The following is a 27,278-nucleotide window of genomic DNA, read 5'->3' as shown; positions in this document are numbered from 1 at the left end:
ATCGGATGTTCACTTTATAAAGCACGCAATCTCGTATGTTCTGGGGCAAAGCAGAGTCACGGAGTGAGAATATGGGTCTGTCTTTGTGCATTGCATTGACCATTATTACTTTTAATAAATGGAACTACGGAAGGGCCATGGCATCTCAATCGAAAGCTATTATCAGCTGATCTTAGAGTTTTGATAGACACAATGCATTCGGTTTAAATTAGCCACCTGCCTTGGAAACTCAACTATAGAGCTCATGACCCGCCCAATTTTGATAGAATCACCACGGTTCGATGCTTTTTATTTTATTTTATTTATTTATTTAAGGTTTATTTCCGAAAGAGAAAAACTTAACTGGAACAAACATTTAGAAGACTATGGGTGTGTGATCCACAAGACTAGAGATGGCTTGCAGAGCTCATAACGATCAAAAAATTTGGTGATCATCGACCATTTCAGATTCACATGCATGAGGAACTAAGACGATCGTGCCAATAACCCGACGTGTTAATTGTCTGAGTTCATATATTATTATTATTTCGGTTTTCTTTAACTTGTCTATTTTCTAGCACCCCATGCTTGATGCAGCCAAACGACAGACGGCAATTGCGGTCATTATTTGAAGCAATAGAGTAAAGAAAAAATTTAAGTTAGAATATCGTTCTTGATGCAATGAATAAAATTACACCAAAAATTACATAATTGGTAATAAAGATAGCCAGCTTATCCATGTTGATTTCAAAGTTTTTTATTCAATATTACTGAAGCTCATAGTGACAATAATAACAATTAACCACATATTTAGATCTTTTTTTTTGTCATAAAACACCACTCTGTTCTAGTAATGAAAATACAATTTAAAATCATAGTCTTATGTCCCTAAAGAAACTATTACAGAAAGAAAAAAAAAAAAAAAAACCCTCCAGAAGAGCTGCATAACAAATTATGCAGCTTTAAATAATACCTCTAATCGAGCTGAATTACAACTGATCAAAATGTCATAATCACGGGGGAAAATCATTATCATTACATTAATGAAAATGACAAGTAGAAGACATTCAATGGCCGCTGCTACATGGAAATTAAGAGAGCTTAAGCCCACAGATGTTGATGGAGACATGTATCATTCGTCTTCCACAAATGCTAGCATTTCTTTCGAGTTCCAGACGTTGTTCTTAAACAAAAGACTTTAGCCTATTAGGCTGTTCCGAATGTAGCCGATTAAGATTTATGGTTACTCCCACAAGGCTTCTTCAGTCTTAGACTTGCCTTTCCTACGACCAAATTGTTTGGCAGTCTTGCTCACCAAAAGCTTCAAACCTACTTCCAGTGTGATCTCCTTAGGGTCTAAACGCTGCAATAATGATAAAGAACCAGTTGTAAAAGATCACTTAAACGAAAAGGCCAGGGAAACAATAAAAACGAGGGAATAAATATGCAGTTAAATCTACTTTTGAATGTTACAAATATTAACAGAAACAATTATAAGAATGTCGGTTATTACTAATATACCAAAACATTTGGGCATACACAACAACAAATCTTACAGTACTTGATAGTTTCTAAATTTGAACTGGCTAGGCAATGTGCTGCTGCTACAGGGGAAAAGAAACAAATATAAATCGTCCACAAAGTGGCATGCTCACAATGCCGTCAGGTGCTGAATGTGAATATATTCATAACCTGTGCCAACTGATGACCAGCAAAACCCTGTGACTACACATGATGTCCATGGAATTGGTTGGTAAAATATAGGCCAAACATAAAATTTGTACCATCGACTTATTGCACAAAATCACCTCTTAAGTACAAATGCAAATCACAATCAGTTCTCCATGAAACCAAATGTCTTTGAGGTTCTTAGCTTATATAGAAAGAATAAATTTGATTTTGCTTCTCAGTTTGTCTTAACGGGAAGATGCCAGATCATTGCATGGGATCAAATCCCATCTTCACTATTTATCCTTTGCACAAATAAATGTCTTAATGGGCGGAAATAAGTGGGGCAATAACATGCATTAGAGGAAAGAACACTTCAATCTTTACTAGGATTTGATGAAATATAGTTCACAGACACAAATCTATTCATACAACACTACCTTGTTACAGGCATTATATATCTTATTAAGATGACCTTCCATCAACCCTTCATGGACCATACTAACAGTAAAAAAGGAGCCTTTTAAGTTATCTCCATGCTTTCTAGACTACTAGAAGTTAAAGTGACTTGTTTATGTTATAGGAAAATGACATGGCAGACACATTGACTCCAGTGACCGACACCTCAGCTCCATGCGGCAGACACGCCGACTCTCATGGCCGACACCTCGGCACCATGTGGCAGGCACGACGATGCCACGTGATGACACATCAACTCCTATGGCCGACACCATGGCACCATGTGGCCAACACGCCAACTCCAATGGCCGACACCTCGGCTCCTAATTGTCACGGCCTTAGCTGGAATTGCCTAAGGCGTGAGGCACCTTTGCGGCCAAGACGCGAACTTAGCTTGCGTTGCCTAAGTCGCGCTTCGCCCTTGCGATATTGCTCCGCAAAGATCAGCCCATTTGCAACCTCTCGCAGGTCCCGAAGGACCTGTAAAAGAGAAACTTGATTAGTTCGAAAGAACGAGCAACGAACAAGTCCCGAAGTCTCGCGAAAAGGGGAAGCTTTACAAGCAATTCAGCGAGCACCTTGCGTGCACAAGAGAAAAGAGGGAGAGGGGGAAAACAAGGGCTTTAGAAGGTTGAACGAACAGCTGCAAGCCCACAAACAGCTGCTCACCGAGTCCCGGGCGCGACAACAAGTTCCCGAGTGTTCAACACCCGGTACTATACCGAAGCCCCATCTAGCCCTGTGCCACCCGGGGGGTTCCAAGGGGCTGAGATGGCTGACGATTTGGTGAGCAAAGGCAGATTCCAGAAATCAGCCCGTGGCACATGAAAACGGAGCTGTTTTGGGGCTGTTTTGCTCGATTCGGTGAGCGGTCGCTTTGTAATGCTGCAGCTTGTTCGAACTTACATTTTTACAAGCAAAATGACTCAAAACCAAGGCAAAACAGGCTGCCAAGTAGCTGTACATGTAGATGAGGGCGACGAATGGTTCGTTGAACGGAGTTGTTGCGAGTGTGCGACGACCGTTCGTGACATAATGGTAGACGAGATGACGCCACGTGGCTGAAATGCTGACTCCTGCAGCTAACACCTTGTTTGATCAGGGACGATCTCAACACCATTCAACAAGTTTGATTGATCCCTATCCAAGGACCCTTTGAAGACTTAAAGCCCTATTTGGCCAACTAAAGCCCAAGTCCCAGTAGCCCACTCACCTCAATCCAAGTCCTAATAGCAGTCGGATTAGGGCACCTCTCACTCAAATAGGGATAGCCACCAAGCAAGGGGGTTACAACGACCTTACAAGGAAAGTACTAGCTATGCGTGCCCTACAAGGAAAGCCCTTAAATCCTAAGGACTTGGGGCAGCCCTCACCCTATAAGACAAGGGGTGTGCTACCATCTAAAGGGAGGAGTTTTGCGAGGTGCTGCCCATCCTTCCAATTGCAGACTTCTTCCTCAAGTTCCAACAGCCAAAACCTTGCATCAAGGCTTCATCTAGCTGCTATAAGAAGTCCCCAACACTTGTTGCTTGTTATCGAACCCAGGTGCTATCCAAAGACAACCTGTGCCCTACATGCCTATTAGTCATGTTTCGTACTTCTAATTTCGTTGCTTTATGTCTTGTAATCAAAACGTTTAGCTTTACAAGCAATAGAGGTTATTTTCTTTCAGTTTTACGCTGCCTTTCTATGATAGTTCTCTCCTCCGCCAAAACTTCCATTCAAAAGGTGATATAGAGTCGACGGATCGTCGAACTCGAATCCCGTACGGTTCACTGGCTCCACGTAGAAAACACCACGACACCGCCTTGGCATCATACAAACAAGTCCAATGCCCCGTAAAATAGAATTAGCTAACCGTGCCTGATCAATGCCACGTATTGAAGAGTTATGTATGGCGTGGTTTACTAGCAGTTACAATCGGGTTTAACACCCCCATAATCACACAAGCCACGTAATGAATGGACATAACAACTCCGAACAACCACTATAAAAGATGGGCTCCCAAGTACATCACAAGCCATTAAACGTATACATCTAACCTATCTGACTTATTGATTGACTTAAGCATTGGAGGGACATTATCGGGAGAACCCCGACGTAGTCTTTATAGGATTTGGATGACTCTCAAAGGAGTTCACCTTGAGACCGGCTCAGAAAGGGAACCAGGTTCGATCTAAAGCAACTTAAGCTGGCGCTAGAAGGGCCAACTAGGATGTCCCAAGGGAACCTTGTAGGGCCATCTTGGTTGAATCCTGAGGACTTGAGCCCGAATGGGATAAGTTCGACAACGTCGAATGCCCCCTTGCCGAACCCCCATAGTATCAATGATCCCCGATCAGCGACAACTTAGGGTGACGACCAGCCCCAATCCACCTATCCAAATCCCTAACCCTAATCTCTTTCGACAACTTTTCCAAGACTCAGCCTTCAACTAGCCACTCCCACCCCAACAAATGGCATAACCAAGACCCACAACAATGAACATTCCAACTTAAAACTTGCACACTCTAGTTCAACAAGTGTAGGTTTTAACAGGAATAGTCCAAACCATAGTTCCATACCTCAATTAGCCCAATTAACCCAACAAGCACCAACAGCTCCATTCACTCTACTATTCCCACTTCCTAGCTCCAATTTCACCACCCACCCCTACCTAGAGCCTAGCAACGGAATCACGCCCAACCAATCTTCCACTAGAAGTGCATTTTCCTTCACCGATTCGGGCTCCAAATCATTGGAGCCAGAAATTCAAAACAAATCGATCGTATAGTCAAAGATATCTTGGCCTAAGTTCGTGATCACCTCAACAAGATGGATTAAAGACTCGAAGATATTTGGAGGCAGAAAAACAGGGGAAGCAACCAGAAGTGAAGTCGTAATTACAATCCCCCTTTGTGAAAGATATAAATGACGAACCGATTCTGCAAGGCTTTCGATTACCCACTCTAGGCTTGTATAATGGGAAGTCTGACCCTCGAAACACATCACACCATTCAACTACCAAATGACACTTTATGGTACCATAGACTTCCTCATGTGTCGAACTTTCCCCGTGACACTAAGGGGCGTGGCGTGGGCGTGGTTCGCTAAACTCCCTCCTGAGTTGATTTCATCCTTTAGTCAACAGGCGAGAGAATTCAAACTCAATTTTGTCAACTATAGACTCCTAAAAAGGACAACTAATTCTCTTTATGACATACGACAAGAAGAAAAATAATAGTTGGAAAGCTACACAAGGAGATTTATTGAGGAAGTACATTTGGTCGCAGACCTAACTCCCTTTATCCTTATCAATGCATATATTAATGGCCTTCAATTCTCGAGGTTTTTCTACAAAATCCTTGCATAACCTACAACAATATCTAGACAACCTAAAGGTCATTCAGATCATCATTACAATCTTGTCGAACTATCAGAATCCACACGATTGCCACATGTGGGACTGAGATCTCGCCACGTTGACCCAATCACAGTGATTACGAAGCATGACCAGTTGTCAAATCATGCCCAAATCTACTTGCCCGCTGAAGGAGGCATGTTATGCACACCACCATACATCGCCACGCCTGCTCTAGTCAGCCCATAGTGCGCCACCACGCTCGGCCCAATTGTTCCACCTTTGCCACTGCACCCGACCCAATCGACCCATTGTGCGCCGCCACGCCCAACCCAATTGGCTCATCGTTCTCTATATTAATTGGCCTAGTTGGCCCACCGTGCACCTTTGCACCTGGCCTAGTCGACCCACCAAGCGCTTCTTCCCAACCTGATCTCACTACACTCCCCAGCTTGAGAAGTGAGGGAGCATGTGTTATAGGAAAATGATGTGGCAAACACAATGAAGCCACATGGCTGACATGCCGACTCCTGTGGCTAACACCTCAACTCCATGTGGCAGACATGATGACGCCACATGGTTGACATGTCAACTCCACGTAGCAAACACCACGACGCCATGTGGTTGACACGCCGACTCCCGTGATCGACACCTCGACTCCACGTGGTAGACACGATGACGTCACGTGACCGAAACACCAACTCTTGTGGCCGACACCCTAGCTCCACGTGGCAAACACCACGACACCACCTTGGCATCATGCGAACAAATCCAACGCCCTATAAAATGGAATTAGCTAGCCGTGCCCAATCAGTGCCATGTGTTGAAGAGTTACGTACCTTGGGTTCAGTGCAAGCTAATGGTGGTTACGACCAAGTTTAACGTCCCCACGATCGCACGAGCCATGTAATGAACATACGTAACGGTTTTAAGCAACCACTATAAAAGGTCTCCCAAGTATGTTATAGACCACTGAACATATACATTCGACCTGTCCAACTTGTTGATTGACCTAAGCATTAGAGGAGTATTGTCGATAGTGCTCCAATGTAGTCTTTGTAGGATTCGAATAACTCTCAAAGGAGTTCACCTTGAGACCGACTCGGGAAGGGAACCAAGTTGGATCCGAAGTAGCTTCTAGCTCAGACAAGCAAAAACTGCTCTAACAATTATTTATGCCTCGAAGCTTGACATTCAAATCACTGTATGCTTCAAGATAAAGCTAGCCATGATTGTAAATATTGTAAATTCATTAACAAGATACAAACCACAATATGATCCAACAAGCACTTACCAAGTGCTCACCTAGGTGCTCGGGCGAGCTAAGGCAAGGCCCAAGCGCCTCAAACCTAGTTGAGCGAGGCACCTTTGCTTGGGTTCGCCCAAGCGAACCCAGGCATAGTGAGTGCAACATACATCAAATTTGTTAGACCTGAGTTTGACTCAAAGAGCCCAACTTGAGCTTAATTGAAACCAGAATCATGTCTTGGTTTGCTCAATTGATTAAGGCTGGTTTATTATGTTCTCTCCCAATCACCCCCACCCTTGACGCATTCCCCTCCCTACGACAATATTTAAACCATAACTACTACTAGCTTGCCGCCTATTCATTGACGGTTGCTTCTCCATCGCCAAGCCGCCCTAGCCTAGTTGTGCTAGACCGAGCAATCAGATCGCACCCACCTTTGCTCTCATATGCCTATCTCTTCTCCACCTTTCTCTGCCTCTATTTTCCATCATAGAGCATCATATGTGAGCAACCCGATGACATGGGAGTATCTAATTTGCTACAATCTGTTCATATGGACCTTGCTGATGATATGATATTTTTTTCAGCCAATAATATTGCCTCATAATCTTCAACTCAGCCCACTCAGATAAGACAACTCATCAGCATATTCCCTGCACAAAGGTAAAGCTGTTTCAAAGTGCTTTTCTTCATGATTAAGGAATGTATTAAAGGAGTTGGTTAACAGTTGTAAAACACTTAATTTCAAAATTTCCTATGCATGAAGTGTTGTTTCATGCACTAGCATTTATTTTGGTGTTTAGGACTTAGAAAGGACTTTAAAAACTAATGATATTTTGGCAGAAGCTCTCTTGGAGTACTCCCATAAACTCTGTATCTCTTGGATGCGTCCTTGAGTGATGAGTCTTTTATTTTCTAGTTCTGTATCCTAGTTTAATCTATGTTGGGTGGTGAACTTTCTGTATCCCATTGTAATTTTCAACTTGGTGGTGAGCTACTTTTCGTTTTTTATCAAAGTTGCTTCGTTAGTTCGCTCCTTCTTTATTCGACAAACTGTACTATCGATTTTCTTTCAAATTCTATTCTACTACACCCCCCCCCCCCCACCCCCCCATTCTGCATCATACTGGTATCAGTTTGGTATCAGAGCTAAAGGTTATAGATCATGGCAAGGCGGAATGGAAAAGATATAGTTGGTGAAGGTAATGACCATGAAGATGATGCTGAATCGTTGAGGCTGCAGCTACGAAGATTGCTACGTAGTATGCAAGAAAAAAAATGAAATAATTGAAGAACTTCGAAGTAGACACAACCAGCATGAAAATGATGTCCATGAATTTACTTCTGATGATGATACACCTCCTCATCCAAGGGAGTCGAGAAGATTTCACGCAAGGCATGGAGTCCAAGACGAGTGGCAGAATAAATATAACCCAAGATTGGAGATTACAGAATTTGAAGGTAAAATAAATGTTGATAACTTTATCGATTGACTTAATACAGTAGAAAGAATTTTCGATTTTCATGAACCACCAGAACAAAAGAAGGTCAAACTTGTGACACTCAAACTCAGACGGAATCAATCTTTTTGGTGGGAAAATATGAAGAAACAGAGAGACCGTGAGGGGAAGAGTAAAATCGTGACATGGGAAAAAATGAAAAGGAAGCTGAAGAGAAAATATTTATCTCATAATTATAAGCAAGATATCTTTCTCAAAATCCATTATTTCAAGCAAAAAGATCTTAGTATGGAGTACACTGTAGAATTTGATAATATGATGTTAAAAGAAGAGCTAGTGGAACCGGAAGAGCAAACAATTGCAAGATACTTAGGAGGAGATTGCTAAAGTGGTTCAACTACAACCATATTGGTCTTTAAATGATGTGAGCAAGCTGGCATTCAAAGTTGAAAATCAACAGAAGTTTGAAAAGAGTTATCGATATGGTTCAAAAGAAGGATATACAAAAGGAGGAAGTTCAAAGCCTACTATCCAAAGTAAGGTGATTTCGAAGGTGCAAGAAAAGGGTGATGAATCTGCTGGCAGTAAAAAAAACACCTAACTCTTCTACCCCAAGTGGCCAAAAATGCTTCAAATGTCATGGTTTTGAGCATATTGCTTCAGATTGTCCAAACAGGAGGATTGTAACTTTGGTTGAAAATCATAGGGGTGGAGGAGAAGATAAAGCCGATGACGAACCAAAATACAATGATAATAAGGAAGAGATTACTTATGCTGACCATGGTTTGTCTATTGTATTGCAACGTAGCTTACAAGTATCCTATGTGGCCGAGGATGAAAGTTGAGTAAGAAAAAACGTGTTTCACACTAAATGCACTTCTCTTGGCAAGGTGTGCTTGGTGATCATTGACAGCGGCAACTTTGAAAACGTGGTATCTTTGGAGATGGTGCAGAAGCTAAAGTTGAATACAATCCCTTGCTTGGTGATCATCGACAGCGACAACTTTGAAAACGTGATATCTTTGGAGATGGTGCAAAAGCTAAAGTTGAATACAATCCCTTGCTTGGTGATCATCGACAGCGACAACTTTGAAAACGTGATATCTTTGGAGATGGTGCAAAAGCTAAAGTTGGATACAATCCCTCATCCACATCCATACCAATTATGTTGGTTGCAAAAAGGAAATGACATCAAGGTAACTAAAATATATTTAGTTTCATTTTCTATTGGCAAGTATTATAAGCATGGTTTGCAGTACCGGTCCGTACCGCCCGGTACGGGCGGTACGTACCGGTCCGCCAGACTTTCGGTACGCAGACCATATGTTACCGTTCCGACACTGTAGCAGTACTACAGTGCTCGGCACGCCTGAATCTACCGCTCGGTACACCTGGGTGTACCGAGCGGTATACTGTACCGTACCGATACCGAGCCCAGGTCGAAACTCCGGTACGGAACGGTATTGCGAACCTTGATTATAAGGACGAAGTATGGTGTGATGTTGCTCCTATGGATACTTGTCATTTGCTGTTGGGAAGACCTTAGCATTATGATAGAAGGGTATTGTATGACGGCTACAAACATACTTATTCTTTTAAGGTGAATGAAAAAAATATTATCTTAGTTCCATTACAACCTTCCGAAATCAGCGCACCAAAGGCGGAAGTTAGTGCTTTTATGTCCTATGGTGAATGCAAAGGAGAATTAGAAAAGGGTGGTCATGTTAGGGCTCTAGTGGTAGTAGAGGAGAATGAACAACATAAGGAGACACCGACAATCATGAAACCAATCCTAGAGGAATTTCAAGATGTTATACCGAAAGAGATTCCACATGGCCATCCACCTTTGAGAGACATCCAGCATCACATTGATCTTATTCCGGGGGCTATTCTACCTAATAAAACAACATACAGAATGAGTCCCAAGGAGCATGAAGAACTTTAAAAGCAAGTTGATGAATTGGTGAAAAATGGGTTAATTCAAGAGAGCATGAGTCCTTGTGCAGTTCCCGCCTTGTTGGTGCCTAAGAATGATGGTTCTTAGAGAATGTGCGTGGACAGTCGCACCATCAACAAAATCACAGTAGACTATCGTTTTCCTATTCCAAAGTTAGACGATTTACTTGATCAATTGTGTGGTGTTTTTATTTTCTCTAAAATTGATTTGAGGAGTAGCTATCACCAAATAAGAATGAGGCCCGAAGATGAGTGGAAAACAACATTTAAAACTAGAGAAGGCTTGTATGAATGGTTGGTTATGCCATTTGGGCTATCTAATGCTCCTAGCATTTTCATGAGATTTATGAATCACATACTTAAGCCATGCATTGGAATATTTGTTGTAGTTTACTTTGATGATATATTGGTGTACAGCAAGAGCGAAGAGGAGCATATGAATCATTTGAAAAAAATCTTTCTTATTTTGAGGCAACAAAAGCTTTATGCTAATCTAACGAAGTGTGATTTCTTTACATCTAGTATTGTGTTTTTGGGATATGTTGTTTCAAAAGAATGAATCATGATGGATCAAAATAAGGTAGAAGCTATTCTCAATTGGCAAATACCTACTTATTATATGATGTGAGGAGTTTCCATGGCTTAACTTCTTTTTATAGAAGATTCATCAAGAGTTTCAGCTCTATTATCGCTCCAATCACCGAATGTCTAAAATCTAATAAATTCAAATGGACTAATAAGGCTAATGACGCTTTTGAGCTTTTAAAAAGAAAGGTAACCGAAGCTTCTATCTTAGTTCTACCAAATTTTGACAATGTATTTGAGGTTAAATGTGATGCATCTAAAGTGGGAATTGGTGCTGTTTTGAGTCAAGATAGAAAGCCAATTGCATTTTTTAGTGAAAAGTTGAATGATACGAGAAAGAAATATTCTACCTATGACAAGGAGTTTTATGCTATTTATCAAGCTTTATCTCATTAGAGTCAATATCTTCTGGTCAAGTCATTTGTCCTATATTCTGATCATGAGGCATTAAAGTTCATTAATCACCAGCACAAGCTAAACAAGAGGCATGCAGCTTAGGTGGAGTTTTTACAATCTTATAATTTTACAATCAAACACAAATCTGGTGTTCAAAATGTAGTTGCTGACGCATTGAGCAGAAAGCATTCTTTATTATCAGCAATGAAAGTTAAAGTGGTTGGATTTGAAACATTCAAAGATCTTTATGAGAATGATGTGGATTTCGACTTAATATGGCAGAATTGCAAATCAGGTTCCTTACAACAATTTTTTATCTTTGATGGTTTTCTTTTCGAGCTAATGCTTTATGTGTTCCATCTTATTCTTTGAGACAAGTAATTCTAGCTGAAGCTCACGGTGGTGTTTTGGATAGACATTTCGGTAGAGACAAGACTCCAACCCTTGTTCAATCAAACTTCTATTGGCCAAAGATGTTTAGAGATGTGGAGAGACACATAAAGCAATGCCGAGTGTGTCATTTGGCAAAAAGAAGAAGTCAAAATTCTGGATTGTACACTCCATTGTCTGTGCCAAATGCTCCATGGGAAGATGTGAGTCTTGATTTCATTTTGGGACTGTCAAAAACTCAAAGGAACAAGGATTCTATCATGGTTGTTGTTGATAGATTTTCAAAAATGTCTCACTTTGTTCCCTGCAATAAATCGAATAGTGCATCTCATATTGCTGATTTGTATTTTAAAGAGATTGTTAAATTGCATGGTATTCCAAAAACTATGGTGTCTGATCGAGATTCAAAATTTCTTAGTCATTTTTGGAGAACTCTTTGGAGGAAGCTGGGTACTTCTTTGAATTTCAGCAGCTCGCATCATCCACAAACTGATGGGCAAACTGAGGTAATGAATAGAAGCTTGAAAAATTTGCTTAGAAGTTATGTTGGCAAGAATATTAAGCAGTGAGATCTCATTCTTTCACAAATTGAGTTTGCCTATAATCGTTCTATGCATCATTGTATTGCTAAGAGTCCTTTTGAGGTTGTTTATGGTGCTAATCCTGCTGGTCCTTTGGACTTCGTCCCTCATTCGTCAACTAAACAATTTAGTGGAGATGCTGATGAGAGAGTAAAACAAATAAATAAGCTACAAGAGGGTGTTAACGTAAATATAGAAAGGCAAAATGAGAGGTACATGGAAGCTGCCAACAAACACAGAAAACATATGGAGTTTAATGTTAGTGATTTGGTCTTAGATTCATCTAAGAAAGGAGAGGTTTCCACCAGGCAAATTTGAAAAATTGAAACCAAAAACTGATGGTTCATTCAAAGTACTTAAGAGAATTGGTAAAAACGCTTATAAGATTGAGCTACCTGAAAATTACGGAGTGTTCCCAACATTTAATGTTGCTGATTTAAGTCCTTTTCACAATCATGTTGACGAAACAAACAAGGACTTACGGACAATTCTTTTTCAACTAGGGAAGATTGACATGAGAGTGTCTAATTTACTACAATCTACTCATATGGACCTTGCTGATGATATGATATTTTTTCAGCTAATAATATTGCCTCATAATTTTCAACTCAGCCCACTCAGATAAGACAGCTCATCAGCATATTTCCTGCATAAAGATAAAGCTGTTTCAAGGTGTTTTTTTTCATGGTTAAGGAATGCATTAAAGGAGTTGATTAGCAGTTGTAAAACACTTAATTTCGAAATTTCCTATGCATAAAGGGTTGTTTCATGCACTAGTATTTATTTTAGTGTTTAGGGCTTAGAAAAGACTTTAGAAACTGATGATATTTTGGCAGAAGCTCTCTTAGAGTACTCCCATAAACTCTGTATCTCTTGGATGCGTCCTTGAGTGGTGAGTCTTTTATTTTCTAGTTTTGTATCCTTGTTTAATTTTTGTTGGGTGGTGAACTTTCTGTATCCCATTGTGATTTTAAACTTGGTGGTGAGCTACTTTTTGTTTTTTATCAAAGTTGCTTCGTTAGTTTGCTCCATCTCTATTCGACAAACTGTACTATCGGTTTTCTTTCGAATTCTATATTACTACACCCCCCCCCCCCCCATTCTGCATCACACTAGTATCACCCGAGGCCACACTCCATCGAACTCTACCACATTTGTTGTTCGACACTGGCTCTCCATTGCCCTCTTTGTTTCCTCTACCTGCTACAGCTTCTCCATCTACCACTAGAGACAGCATGGTATGGCATCTCCCTTTTCTTCTTGCTATTTCCAATTTGAAGCACTCTTTAGCTGTTGTCTCCACTGGCCTCCCGATTCAGCATGTTACTAGATCGTTGCCATTGATGCTAACAAGTACAATCAGATCAAAAATGATTACCACTACCCTGTTTGGTAGCAGTCTTTGTTACATAGTGAAAAAACAACCCAAATATATTGATCTTAATAGCCTTCTAGGCACCATCAGACTACCTTCCACCTATTTGATATAAAACTCATGTCTGATTGAAATTTTTTCTAATGATTATCCTTATCCTTAATTATATTTTTTATAATTTTTATATGATGAGTGCCTAAGCAAGCTTCTAGCACCTATTTTGAAACCTTGGCACCTATTAGACCCAGTGCCTTTGCAAACACTGCCAACAAGTACTAGTACTGGATTTATCACCATGAAAACAGGCTTGTGTTTCACTGCAATAAGCACCATATCAGTGAATTACTGACATCACATAAAATTTTTTGGACTGCAAAGTGAGCATATCATCCAATCCACTGACATTGGCACCTATAAATTTTGCTTTGTAAATTGCATGGCATGTGCCAAGGGTACAACACCTTATAATACTCCATGGTAATATATGTAGCCAACTTACTGCCTGCAGTCTATACACCCAATAATACCATAATCCTGTTTCTATATCAAATGCCCTTGATTACAGGTAGGGCAACATAAATTGTCAATCCTTGATCATCTAGTGGTTACAAAACTGTTATCAGTTTTAGGAAGCTGTAATTAGACTTGCAAATTTTACCAAGAAATACAACATCTAATAGAATTGAACATACCTTTGGCACCGGGGCAATAGTCCGCCGATGTCTAATTGAATATCCAAACTTGGAATAGGTCAACACAACAGGATGATTGTCCTCCGGATGGTTTCCCTATTTTCGAAATATTTCCAATTCAGAACTGATAAAATGGGTAGAACACAAAGAAGCAATGACTGAGAAAATTTGGATCAAAAGTTTACCAAAGTTATGGGATACTGAAGCAGCTGAATAGCATCCTCTAATGTAAGAGCCTCAACATCTTTCACCTAAAATACATCAATTCCATCAGCTTCTTGATTCAAATATATTTATTTTCAGGGTCTTAATTAAATGTTTATGTTGCAATTACCAAAATTAAGACTGCTAAAAGTACAAGAAAAGAGAATTCATGAATCTAATTTCACAACAATAGTGTGCTAAAAGTTTCCCCCATAAGTGGGTAGAACAGAATCTAATATAAATCTAAATCAGCAAAAATCACCTATAACTTTTAGGTCAATTGAGCAATTGATACCAATTATAAGTGAGCTAACCATAAACAAACTCAAGTGTTAGGGAAAAAAAATTTTTACTCCTGAAGAATTCCCTTATTATGTAGTGGCATGAAGTACCTTGGAGAGTCATGTTTCTCATTTCATACAATCAAATGGATATGAAATTCATCAACATAACAAGGCAAGTAAAAAGCTAGCACAAGCATAATGTCAACATTCCTCTAACCAAGATCTGAAGTTCCGGCAACATTGGGTGTATCAGACCACCACCAGAACAGCGCATTTCATGCCATTTTGCCCCACTCAACTGCTTTGTTTCCAGTACAGTAAAACAAAAGAGAAAAAATAATCAAAACTGACCTTTAAACCCTACAAACCCTATCTACCTGTCTCCAAGCATCTTCTTCCCTTTTCCTTCCTCTCCATGAGGTTGCAGAAGGCAGCAGGATTCTAAGGGAACCCCTTTCCCAATGTGAAAAAGGTACCATTTCCGGGACCAGATTAGGCAACTTGGCCCTTCAAAATAATAAGGAAAAAATATGACACACCAGAACTATGAAACCAGCAAGTATCAATTCCTACCAGCCCAGAATTATCAAGTGACACATGATACACAACAAAACTTAATCCTCGCCTCAAAATATCGTACCGAGTATCCTTTATCATCAGCCCATAATGATCATATTGTTCCAGTGTAACAGTGCTGGTTGGTCTTAACATATTAAACCATACTTATGTACTCTTATCAGCATTCCAATTTCCAATACATACTGTAACCATATTGGTTGTACATACTCATTGAATAAGATTCTACGCCGATGCCAGAATTTTATAACTTCTTTCTTGCTATCCAAAATGTAACTATTTCTTAAATATATGATAGGTTCATTCTGTAATTTGTATAAGTTAATAAATTAATTATTAAATCTTTTATAAATGAAATTTTTTGACATATTAACTTCAATGGTCCAGTATCAGGTCTTGATCAAAGAAACTAAAAAATATTACTTTTGAATAATCCAATATCACACAAATCCGTAGGGCCTATTTTCTGACATTGCATCCAGCAGGCTAAGATCCTCGATTGTGTCAAAGGATTGAGGTGCGCATCTGTGGTTGTGCCCAAAGATGGAAGACAACACGAGACACATCAAATTGGGATTGATCCAGACCATTAGTTCTAAGGAATCAGATTAGATAATGTATTGACTGATAACAAAACCACATACAATTGCTTAAAAGAATATATTAATGCAGAACTCACAGTAATTAGTAACGAACCTCAGAGAGAGAAGCTCTTTTTGGCACGAAACCCTGCCTGTCCTCACCCAATTGCACATAGTATCCATAAGGACCTTTCTTTAGATAAATCTATTGAGAAACAGGCTTAAGCATTAGTAAAACAGCAAATGTCAAGGATCAAGATGTAAAATATTAGGACTGGTACCTTTTCACTAGAACCAGGATTTAAGCCAAGCAACTTTGATGGAATTGGAAAGGACTTCTCTGAATTATCCGTAGTACCAACCTCGTCATTGTCACTGAATAATGTGCTTGCAATATACCTGTGACATGAAATGTAAATTAACTGAAATCTAGCTGTTCAATGAATAAGAAGAGAACCTTTAGAAGTGGCTTGTTAAATTTGAAAGTAAGAGATACACACACATAAAAATTTAATTGTCAGCAATAACTAAGAACATTAATTCTAGAAACAAAAAATATCTTTTTCTTCAAAGAAACAAACAGAGATAATCAGGGAATTATTCTCTACAAACAAAAGACATTGAGGTCTCTGAACACAGATCAGAGAAAATAACAACTCTCATTCTCAAAACAAAGGAGCAACATATTAAATCCACATCAATCGCAATGGCATATGCTAATAAGAAACTAACATCATTGTATTTCTGTCAATTGCATTGAGGGCTTGTCTTTTCTGGATCAGCATGTACCATCATTGTTTTCCCACTTTGTTCTCTGTTTCGTTTTATGTATCGTTGTATCTGTACAAGTCCCTTAATTTCCTATCATCTAAAGTATAAAAAAGAATGCTATTTAAGAGAAGGTTCAACACTGAATATGCTACACATTACACATAATTGTAAAACTTTCTAAATAGCTGCTTCCCTAACATCTTGTACATGAGGCAAATAGACAGCAGCTGAAGAACCTAAAGATACCAATCATATCTTCACTTTTTAATTTACCATTAGTACAATACTGTTCCTTTTCATTTTTTGCATAGCTTGATTCTTGCAAAAGTCAATTCATTTTGCACCTATATATATTCGTTCTTAAGGGTATTAACAACAAAAATCTAATAACATTATGCGAAATTCTATCATGGTGTCCATTTTCTAAATCTACAAAGAAGAACTAGATGTTGAATCACGGAACAAGATTCTGTCTATTCCTTCTCATTGAATTGTAAAAAACACCATCATATGCTTTCCAACTCAATTTCCATAAACAATATGAATTAACCTACATAAAGGATATCTTAAAGAAACTCACAACACTGTTAATGGAGGCTAAACTAGCAAGATCAGAAAGAAAAATAAATCATGTATACATCTCTACTGTAGAACTTAGGCCAACAAAAGTAATGAAAAGAAATCATTACATACTTGCATCTTGGATGTTGATTGCACCCAATAAAATAGCCAGCGCCAAACCTACTGACTTTAAACTTCAATGTCCCCTCAGAACAACTGCATAGTAAACAAAAGGCATGGTCCAGTTGCATTATATTTAATTTAAAAAATAATGCCACAGTATAGTACAAGCTGAAGAGATACATTATGCAAAAAATTTAGAAGTTGAAATATAATGATTATGGAACTATGACAAACTGCAAAGAAAACATTAACTCAACATAATAGGATTTCCAGGCCGCATTTTGAGCACATGCAATCCTGATTTCCTCACATGGTCATGATGCACCCAACTGGTTTTGCCAATAATTTTATCAGTTTCTTTAAGGATATGATATATGGACATGTCCTTCACGAACACAACCAAATTCCCAAGGATTTTTAACAGAACTTGACATGATAAGCAGATCCGATGGAACATCTATGAACCAGTGAAGAAATTCCTTGGTGCTTAAAGCCAGGCAAGAAGAAGACTACTCTATATCTTGCTATTACATAATATTATTGTCTTAAACAATCAACAGTTTCCATGAAGTTGGATATTTATCAAGCAATTGAATCCAACAATTTATCTTCAGCAGTTTAGTTATTCACTTGAGACTTTATTTGTCTACAAGATTGATTAGGAAGTTACAAACTAAGAAGAGACTAATTGATGAGCTATTTCTATCACAACTTGTACCTTTAATCACTCCATATCAAGTCAAAATTCAGGACATGATAACTTGATAACTTTTTACTACTGACTTGGGTTTGAAATTCTCAGCCACAACATTAATTTTGTTGATTGGACATGTTTTGTGGGATTTGATCCATAGAATGGTAATCAGATTGTGTGATTTCAATTCTAGTGTTTAATTGGCGATAATTGGATTGCAAATCCCAATCATAGGGAATCCAATCCTCCTTCTCTACCAAGTAAGATGGGAGTTCAGTTCCAATCCCAAAGACCTAATAGAAAAGATATCCAAATAAAAATAATCATTGTTTATAACAAACTCACACCAACTAATATATATACCGCATAAAATCCCATGATTAAGGGATTCTAATTCCAATAATTAAGGGATTTTATAATCCCATAATTAAGGGAAACTTTCCCATATTTTGGGCTACTCAACCAGTATCAAATCAACCCATATTATAGGAAATGAATTAGAATGAAATATTGTATAGAATCAATTTCCTTAGTTGCACAAGTTGTAATTAGCCTATATATATCTTCCTTTGTATACAGAAAATATTAATAAATGAGAAAAATTATATTCTCTTGTGTTCATGGTATCAAAGTTGGGTTCCTATAAGAATAGTTTTTCTTCTTTCTTTCAACCTTAATTACTGAAAGTCTTTTCCTTTATTCTGCCACTCTCCAGATGAGCCCCAACTATTTCTTCTTCTTTATTTGCTTGTGAGGAACCTACACTACTATGTATGGAGGAGAGAAGATGAAACCAATGCTTCCATCTCCAATAAGCAACTTAGGTGACAATCCATCCTTGCTGATTATGATGCATAAACTCAATGGACAGAACTTTCTTCGTTGGTCTTGGTCCATAAAGTTGTATATTCAAGAAAGAGGAAAGATCAGCTATTTGACAAGATCAACAATGACACCTGTAGAGGATGATCCCAAGTTCGAAGTATGAGATTCTAAAAATTCCATGATTATATCATGGTTGATAAACTCTATGGAATCAAAAATTGGCCAAACATATATGCTTTTACCAACAGCAAAGGAATTATGGGCTGTTGTAGTCGAGACATATTTAGATATGGGGAATTCAACCCAAATATTTGAGATTACAAATAAGATCAGAGAGCTTAAACAAGGTAATACCAGTGTTACAAAATTTTTTAATACCTTGAACACACTGTGGTAAGAGCTTGATATTTTTTATGTTTTTGAGTGGTCATCTGCTGCTGATAGTACTTGATACATGAAAATTCTTGAGAGGGATCAAACCTTTCAATTTTTGACAGGTTTAAGCAAATAACTAGATGAAGTTCACGGACGGATACTGGGGAGGGATCCATTACCATCTCTCCAAGCTATATTATCCAACGTTAGGAGAGAGGAAAGCAGAAGACAAGTCATGATGAGATCTTCCACTCCATCTGTGGTTGCAAAAAATTATGCACTTATTATGACAACTGAAATTAATTCTTCTGCTAATGCTATGCAATGTAATCAATGTAAGGGATATGACAAATGCAAAGTATGATGTGATTTTATCCTAAGATCCTAATCCTTCTCCTTCATCATCTTGCTCTTTGGCCAAGAACGGTAATTGTTTCATAGCTTTGTCTGCTTCTTTTGGTCTTAAAGCTTTTTGGATCATAGATTCAGGTGCAACAGGCCATATGACTAGCCTTTCATACTTGTTTTCCTCCTACACACCTTGTCCTAGAAAATCTAAAATAAAAATTACTGATGGATCACTTTCTTCTATAGTAGGAAAAGGGACAATTGCAATTTCAGATTCCTTTGTATTATATTCTGTGCTTCATTTCCCATTTCGTCTTGTAACTTGTTGTCTATTAGCAAACTCACAAAGGATTTGCATTGTGTTGCTAAATTCTTTCCTTCTCATTATGAATTTTAGGACCTCTATTCAAGGAAGATGATTGGCAGTGCTAAAGAGAGTAAAGGACTTTATTATCTTGAAGAGGACACTACTTGGAATAGACAAGCTCAGTTGACAATAAATAGTAACACTACAACTAGTAGTGAAATAATGTTGTGGCACTATAGACTAGGCCACCCAAGCTTTCCTTATCTGCAAAAGTTTTTTCCTTCATTGTTCAGAAACAATATTAGTTCTCTATTTCAATGTGAAATTAGTCAATTTGCTAAATACCATCACACTGTTTTTCCTTCTTGTCCTTACAAAGAATCCAAACCATTTAGTCTTATGCATACTGACATTTGGGGTCCTACTAAGTGACCAATTTTTTTGGAACCAAGTAGTTTATAACATTTATTGATGACCATACAAGAGTATATTGAGTTTACTGCTTAAAATAAAAATTCTAATGCTAAAAAAACTTTCAAGAATTTTAATACCAAGATCCAAAATCAATTCCAAGCAAAAAATTCAAGTTTTGAGAACTGATAGTAGAAAATACTTTAATACCATTCTCGGTTCCTACTTGTTAGAATATGAAATAATCCACCAATCTTCATGTGTTGATAGCAAGGTCTTTAATTTCTAATAATACTGCTCGTACCAGATGGTACATACCGGCCCGTCAGTAGACCAATACACGGACTGCTCGCTACCGAACAATATTATATATATATATATATATATGTGACGTCACACTTTTTTTTTTAAATTTTATATATAAATATATATATATATATATATATATATATATATATAGAGAGAGAGAGAGAGAGAGAGGTGACGTCGCCTCGTTTTTCTACGGCATCGCCCCGCATGGGGAGAAGAGAGGCAACGTCGCCGAAAATTATTTTATTATATTATATATATATATATATATATATATATATATATATATATATATATATATATATATATATATATATATATATATATATATATATATATCGACGGTATACCGCTCGGTATATAGTATCGTACCGTAACGAGCGAATGTCGAAACTCCGATACGGTATGATATTTCAATCCTTGGTTGATAGCCCCTAACAAAATGATATTGCAAAACGAAAAAATAGACACCTACTTGAAGTAGCATGCTCTTTTTTATTTACCACTTATGTTCCTAAATATCTTTGGGAAGATGTAATTCTTACTGTTTTATATTTGATTAATCAAATGCCTACCAGAATATTTATTTTTCAAACACTTCTTGATCGTTTATCTTCCATTTATCCATATGTGGAATTGTTTAACTCTCTTACACCAAATATATTTGGGTGCATTGCTTTTATCCATTTTCATAACCATCATCAAAGTAAACTTGAACCTCGTGCATTAAAGTATGTGTTCATTAGCTATTCCTCGACTCAAAAAGGTTACAAATGTTATGATCCTATATTGAAAAATATATTTGTCACTATAGATGTCACCTAATTTGAAAACCAAACATATTTCCAAAAGAATTCATCTTCAGGGAGAGAATTCTACCTAAGAAGATTGTTTTTAGGAACTCTCTACTAAACCCTATTTCCTTGTTAGTTCATCTCCTATTTTTACTCTATCAAACCTACCTAGCCAACAACTAACTAGTCCTATTAATACTCGTGAATCCAAATCTCTAACACCACACCCCAAATCTCCATCGCCACAATATGCTATTGGACAGTCTAGTTCAGGGAGAGATATCACTGTGAGTTTTGTATGTATTTAAGACAGCTGAGTTTTGTATGTATTTAAGACAACGAAATCTGAAAAAGGTCAATGTTCACCCTCTTGAGTACTGCCAAGCAGGGTCTGCCGTACCAAACCGTACCGCCCAGTACAGGCGGTACATACCAGTCCGACAGGTTGTCGGTACATGGACCGCCTGTTACCGGTCCGAGTGCACTGTAGTACTGTAGCACTGTACTGTAGCATTACAATACTCGGCACACCTGGGTGTACCGCTCGGTATACCGTACCGTACCGGTACCGCGCTCAAGTGAAAATACCGGTACGGTACGGTATTGCGAACCTTGTTGCCAAGAGTCTGAACTGACAGCAAATCCAGACATAGACATGGGTAACTCTATTCCTTCCTCTGATCTTGATGTTTCTATTGCCATTAGAATAGGAATTAGATCTTGTATGATACATCCTATATCTAAATATGTGCCCTATCATAGATTGTATCCAGCCTTTAAAGCTTTTACAATGCACTTGTCTAATTTAGAAATTCCAAAAAATATACAAGATGCTTTATTAATTCCAGAATGAAGAGAGGCAATTATGGAGGAGATGAGAGCTCTTCAAAAGAATGATACTTGGAGTGTGGTGCATCTGACAAAGGGGAAGAATCCAGTGGGATACAAATGGATGTTTATTGTTAAATATAAAGTAGATGATTATATTGAAAGATACAAAACCAAATTGGTTGCAAAAGGATTTACTCAAATATATGGTATTGACTACCAAGAAATATTTGCTCTACTTGCAAAACTAAATACTATTCGAGTATTGTTATCTCTTACAACTAATTTTGAATGACCTTTACATCAATTAGATGTGAAAAATATTTTTCTCAATGGAGAAATGGGGGAAGAAGTAAACATGGATCTACCACCTAGCTTTGAGAATTTGTATGGCTCAAATAAGGTGTGCAAGTTGAGAAGATCTCTTTATGATCTCAAGCAATTCCAACATGCATGGTTTCAGAGGTTCACAATGTCAGTTTGTAGCTATGGTTACACTCAAAGTCACTTGAACCATACAATATTCTATAAACACTCAAATAACGGAGATATTGCTATTCTTATGGTTTATATGGATGATATTATCCTAACAGGCAATGATGTCTTAGAATTGGAGAAAAATTGAAGCATATTCTAGCCAAAGAGCTCGAAATTAAAGATCTTGGCCATTTAAAATATTTCTTTGGGATTGAAATAGCGAGATCAAAGAATGAGATATTTGTTTCACAAAGGAAATACACCCTAGACCTTCTAAAAGAAATAGGGATGCTTGGTTAGTTGGTTGTAAACCTATGGACACTCCAATAGAACTCAATCAAAAATTGGGATATCCTTCTCAAAGAGCCATGGTAAATGCAATCAAATATCATAGACTGATAGGTAAGTTGATTTACTTATCTCATACCCGCTCAGACTTGGCATTTGCAGTGTGTAGTGAGTCAATTTATGCACTCACCCTATGAAGAACATTTAGAGACAGTATATAGGATCTTTAGATATCTGAAAAGGACTCCAAGCAAAGGATTATTATTCGAAAAGGACAATCATATGAGAATTGAGGCTTTCACTGATGCCGATTGGGCAGGATCAATAAGTGATAGAAGATCAACTTTAAGATATGGTACATTTGTTGGAGGTAATGTGGTGACTTGGAGGAGCAAGAAGTAGATAGTTGTTGCCAACAAGGATCGTCATACCGTAACATACCGCTTGGTACGAGCGGTACATACTGATCCAACAAGAGGTCGGCATGGGCAGCATATACTAGTCTGTTAAGATACCCTATCGTATTGTGTGTTGGTACATCGATATGTATTGTACCGGCGGTCGATCAATACACCGGTACGAACCAGTACGATGAATCATGGTTGCTAAAAGCAGTGGTGAAGCAAAGTTCAAAGTGGTAGCACAAGGTATTTGTGAATATGGCTAAAAATGCTTCTAAAAGAATTACAAATACCCACTGAAACTCCTATGAGACTATACTGTGACAATAAGGCTATTATTAACATTGTTCATAATCCAGTACACCACCATGATTGTTCAAAGCATGTTGAAGTATATCGACATTTCATAAAGGAGAAACTTGAAGAAGGAATTGTCTACATGCCCTATATTCCTATAGAGAAGCAACTAACAAATATTCTTACCAAAGGGCTTAAAAAATCTTTTAATGAGGATCTAACGAGCAAGCTGAGAATGATTGACATCTTTGAGCCAACTTGAGGGGGAGTGTTGAAAATCCCATGATTAAAGGATTTTGAATCCCATAATTAAGAGATTTTATAATCCCATAATTAAGGGAATCTATCCCCTATTTTGGACCACTCAATCAGTATCAAATCAACTCATATTATAGGAAATAAATTAGAATAAAATATTGTATAGAATTAATTTCCTTAATTGTACAGGTTGTAATAAGCCTATATAAGTCTTCCTTTGCATACAAAAAAGATTAACTAATGAGAAAAATTATATTCTCCTGTGTTCATATACCTCTTTATGTTTTATGTACTTTATGCAAAACCTTTTAAATTCGAAAAACATATTAATTTGTATACAATAACATATTTGTCATATGTTTGATATCAATATGACCTCCAAGGAATTTGGTTATGGTTCCAAGAGGGTAGAGGGATCCCAACAATTGCATTCATCATTGGCCTATGCATGAAGATTTAGCATAGATAAATTGCAGAATGATTTTGCCAATTTAACACTACAATTAGTTGTTGTGTGTAACAATGTCAAAATGCAAAACTGAAGATGATAAATTAGTTTTCAGTGAGGTTTAAAGCATACAGAGGTAATAACAAGCAAGGACTCAATCTCGTACCAGGGCACCATACCGGTCCCTAGCCAAACATGTCAATCGGTATTGGCATATAGACAGATGGTACACATGTACACACTGAAGATTGGAAGAGGAAGAAGAAGAAATATTAGAGGAAGGAATATATGGTGGAGGAAGAAGAGAAGGGAAAAAGCAAAGGAACAAGGAAGAGGAAGGAAGAAGTGGAGGAAGCACACCAAGGCCACATGAGGGCAGCAAGGTCGGCAGATGACATCGAGATGAGGGGAGGTTTCAAACTTTCACAATGGTGGATGACAACAATGGTCCACTAAGAAGAGGGCTTGCGATCGTGAGCCCCAATTTTGACCTTTTAAAATTTTCTTTTAATAACATCGACATACCCGTACAGGTATTGGTCTGGGTGAAATGGAGTTCCATGATAACAAGAGCACCATCAAAATAAATAATAACTCAGAATTTAGACAAATTGTGTGGATCTTGAGAAAAACAATTGAAGGTCAATCACTATAAGGGTAGTTATGTAACTTCACCACAGATAAATATCAAATTCCAAATCTTAGTCAAAATCAAATAGCTAATAGTTGGCAATACCTAGGACACTCTCTGCTCCTTAGTGAAGCAAACAATATGTGTCCAAATGTTTCCTCCAACATTTTCTCTACCTGCAAAATGAATAAGCAGTCTTTCCTTAAAACTAACAAAAAAGAATCAGGTTGCTTACTGTAAACGTTAAAAAAAATAAAGAATAAGTACATTGGTAAACTACCTGACGAGTATCACATTTGCCTGCAAGGTCACAGTACTTACTAAATCGTGACCAATAATCTTTCAAAAGCCCTTTCCATTCGGTAGTTCCAGCACATACATTATCTAGCTGATCAAAGGTAAAAAATGATAGAGTGCAATCAACAAAAATAGCCAACACTACATGAGTCCAAAGTAAATAGTCATGTAAAAATCAGCTATATATACATCTCATAACTACCCTTTGCAAACAAATATACATATCATATTTAAGGCTATTTTCTACCATAACTAGTATACATAAATATGAAACTGCCCATACTATATATGTCATTCCTGGCAAACATTTGAATATTCACTAAATCAGATATCTTAGTGACTCAAACAATAAACACACAAACCCTGAACATGCATAGAAGAGATCATCATCATATAAATATAAATCTTGCGAAAAGCATTTACAGAAGTTCTCAACAGTAATTTCAATCAGAGGATAAAGATTAGCTTTCACTAGCTTAGCAGAAAAGAGAACTATGTTTTGTGGCATTGAAGATCTTCAAATGAATCCATAAAGCATTAAATGGGACATGTATTACTATGTTGCTCAAAACCTTCTAATGAGTAAACATTACTCTTTAATCTTTTCGCATTTGTCATCAACTACTAGCTACAGAAGTTGGTAATGCCATAAGCATATACTTTACAAAGTACACTTGGCATTAAAGTGAGAGCAGTAATGACCAAATGTCCAACTAAAAGAAGGCACCATCATCAAGAAAACTCCTGGTCTGACTGATTGACTGGATCCCAATCTAGGCCTGCCAATCTCATAAAAATCAATTGGATCTATCACAAAATCCTTAATTATGTAGGCCTTGGGGTGTTCCTTTTGTTCCCTACAATTTGAAGTAATGGAACTTGTCTGTGTTAAACTGTATTATATCTCCTTTTTTATCAATACAATTCTTGCCTTTTTGCAAAAAAAAAAAACCTTAATTATGGGTAATCATGATCAACTGTTAACCACAACAATCAAGTCAAATCCACACCAATTACTGATGAGTTAAGCCAGTTTCAGTCAGTGTTGTCATTTCATGGCACAGGAGAATGCCAATAGCTTTTGGGTGAGAAGCAAGTGTTGGCATAGACCAAAAATTGACATACATATACATCGGCACAGGCCAGCATTGTGCAAGCCAATACCTATTTGACATAATATATCTTGACCTATATTGACTTGTAATAGATGGCATGGTAATCTCTTGCTCCCTTCATCTCGAACAATTTGTAGCCAATTGCAACCTACTGCATGATGTTAGAAGTTGTTAAAAAAAGAGAGAAGTAAAAAAGAGAAAACTCCAAGTTGCGACCTACAAATTGTAGCCAATTTTAGCTCAATTTCTAAGAGAGAGAACTCATGATTTTAGAAGACAACTTCTATATACCTGACAGTACTGAAGCTACACCCAAAAACCTGCTCAAGCTGCCTATAGCAGAATGGTGAGTTGTCACAAACATTTCTGCCTTCAATCCTTTACATTGCCTTTTAAAAGTAGTAGAAGCACTTGCATTAAGATATACTTGTTTTCTTTTATTCTGTTCTAAGGTACTGTACACTGAGAACCTTTAAGTCTACATCAACTTCAAGAGGTAATGAATGTCAAAATAAAAAAACATTTAATCATCACCAAACGAGAAGACCCAATTTGTCTATCTAGCACTGATAACAGACTAGTTGTACTAAGGATTGCAGTTCCAGATATCGGAACCTATGCCAGTCCATAGCCAAACTGGTATCCAGAATTGTTCGGGGTCATCGACAGCTTAAAATGGTCAAAACAAATATATATTGCAGAAGGCAACCAGCAAGGTGCCTTCATTATCTTGTACTACACCAGGTTTAGCATAAAATTATAGTTCTTAAACTATCAATAAGCTTAGACGTAACTTATAGAGCACAATTAACTTCAGAAACCTACACACTAGGCTTTAGCAGAGTTTGCAATTGATAATCAGCCTCTCACAGATTTGCAAAAGGAGACAAATTCCACTTTAACCTCATATAAAGAGTGAGGACATGGACATCATTCATCTTGGAA

The 27,278-nt window shown here is 37.7% G+C and overlaps 1 protein-coding gene across 1 annotated transcript in view; it reads right to left on the bottom strand.

Annotated features, from left to right (window-relative positions):
* Window positions 1–992: 992 nt before the first annotated feature.
* Window positions 993–27,278, bottom strand: part of LOC135651886 (uncharacterized) — a 60,671-nt gene continuing 34,385 nt past the window's right edge. The window contains exons 15-22 of the mRNA XM_065172463.1: window positions 25,202–25,309; window positions 25,027–25,097; window positions 17,240–17,323; window positions 16,057–16,174; window positions 15,891–15,980; window positions 14,316–14,381; window positions 14,131–14,226; window positions 993–1,342 (exon numbers count right to left, since the gene is read on the bottom strand). Of these exons, the coding sequence (XP_065028535.1) occupies window positions 1,223–1,342; window positions 14,131–14,226; window positions 14,316–14,381; window positions 15,891–15,980; window positions 16,057–16,174; window positions 17,240–17,323; window positions 25,027–25,097; window positions 25,202–25,309 (753 nt within the window). The 3' untranslated portion in view covers window positions 993–1,222. The remainder of the gene's footprint in view (window positions 1,343–14,130; window positions 14,227–14,315; window positions 14,382–15,890; window positions 15,981–16,056; window positions 16,175–17,239; window positions 17,324–25,026; window positions 25,098–25,201; window positions 25,310–27,278) is intronic.

This window comes from Musa acuminata, chromosome BXJ3-10, assembly GCF_036884655.1.
Source record: "Musa acuminata AAA Group cultivar baxijiao chromosome BXJ3-10, Cavendish_Baxijiao_AAA, whole genome shotgun sequence".
Taxonomy (NCBI): domain Eukaryota; kingdom Viridiplantae; phylum Streptophyta; class Magnoliopsida; order Zingiberales; family Musaceae; genus Musa; species Musa acuminata.
This window is presented reverse-complemented; position numbering and strand designations above follow the sequence as displayed.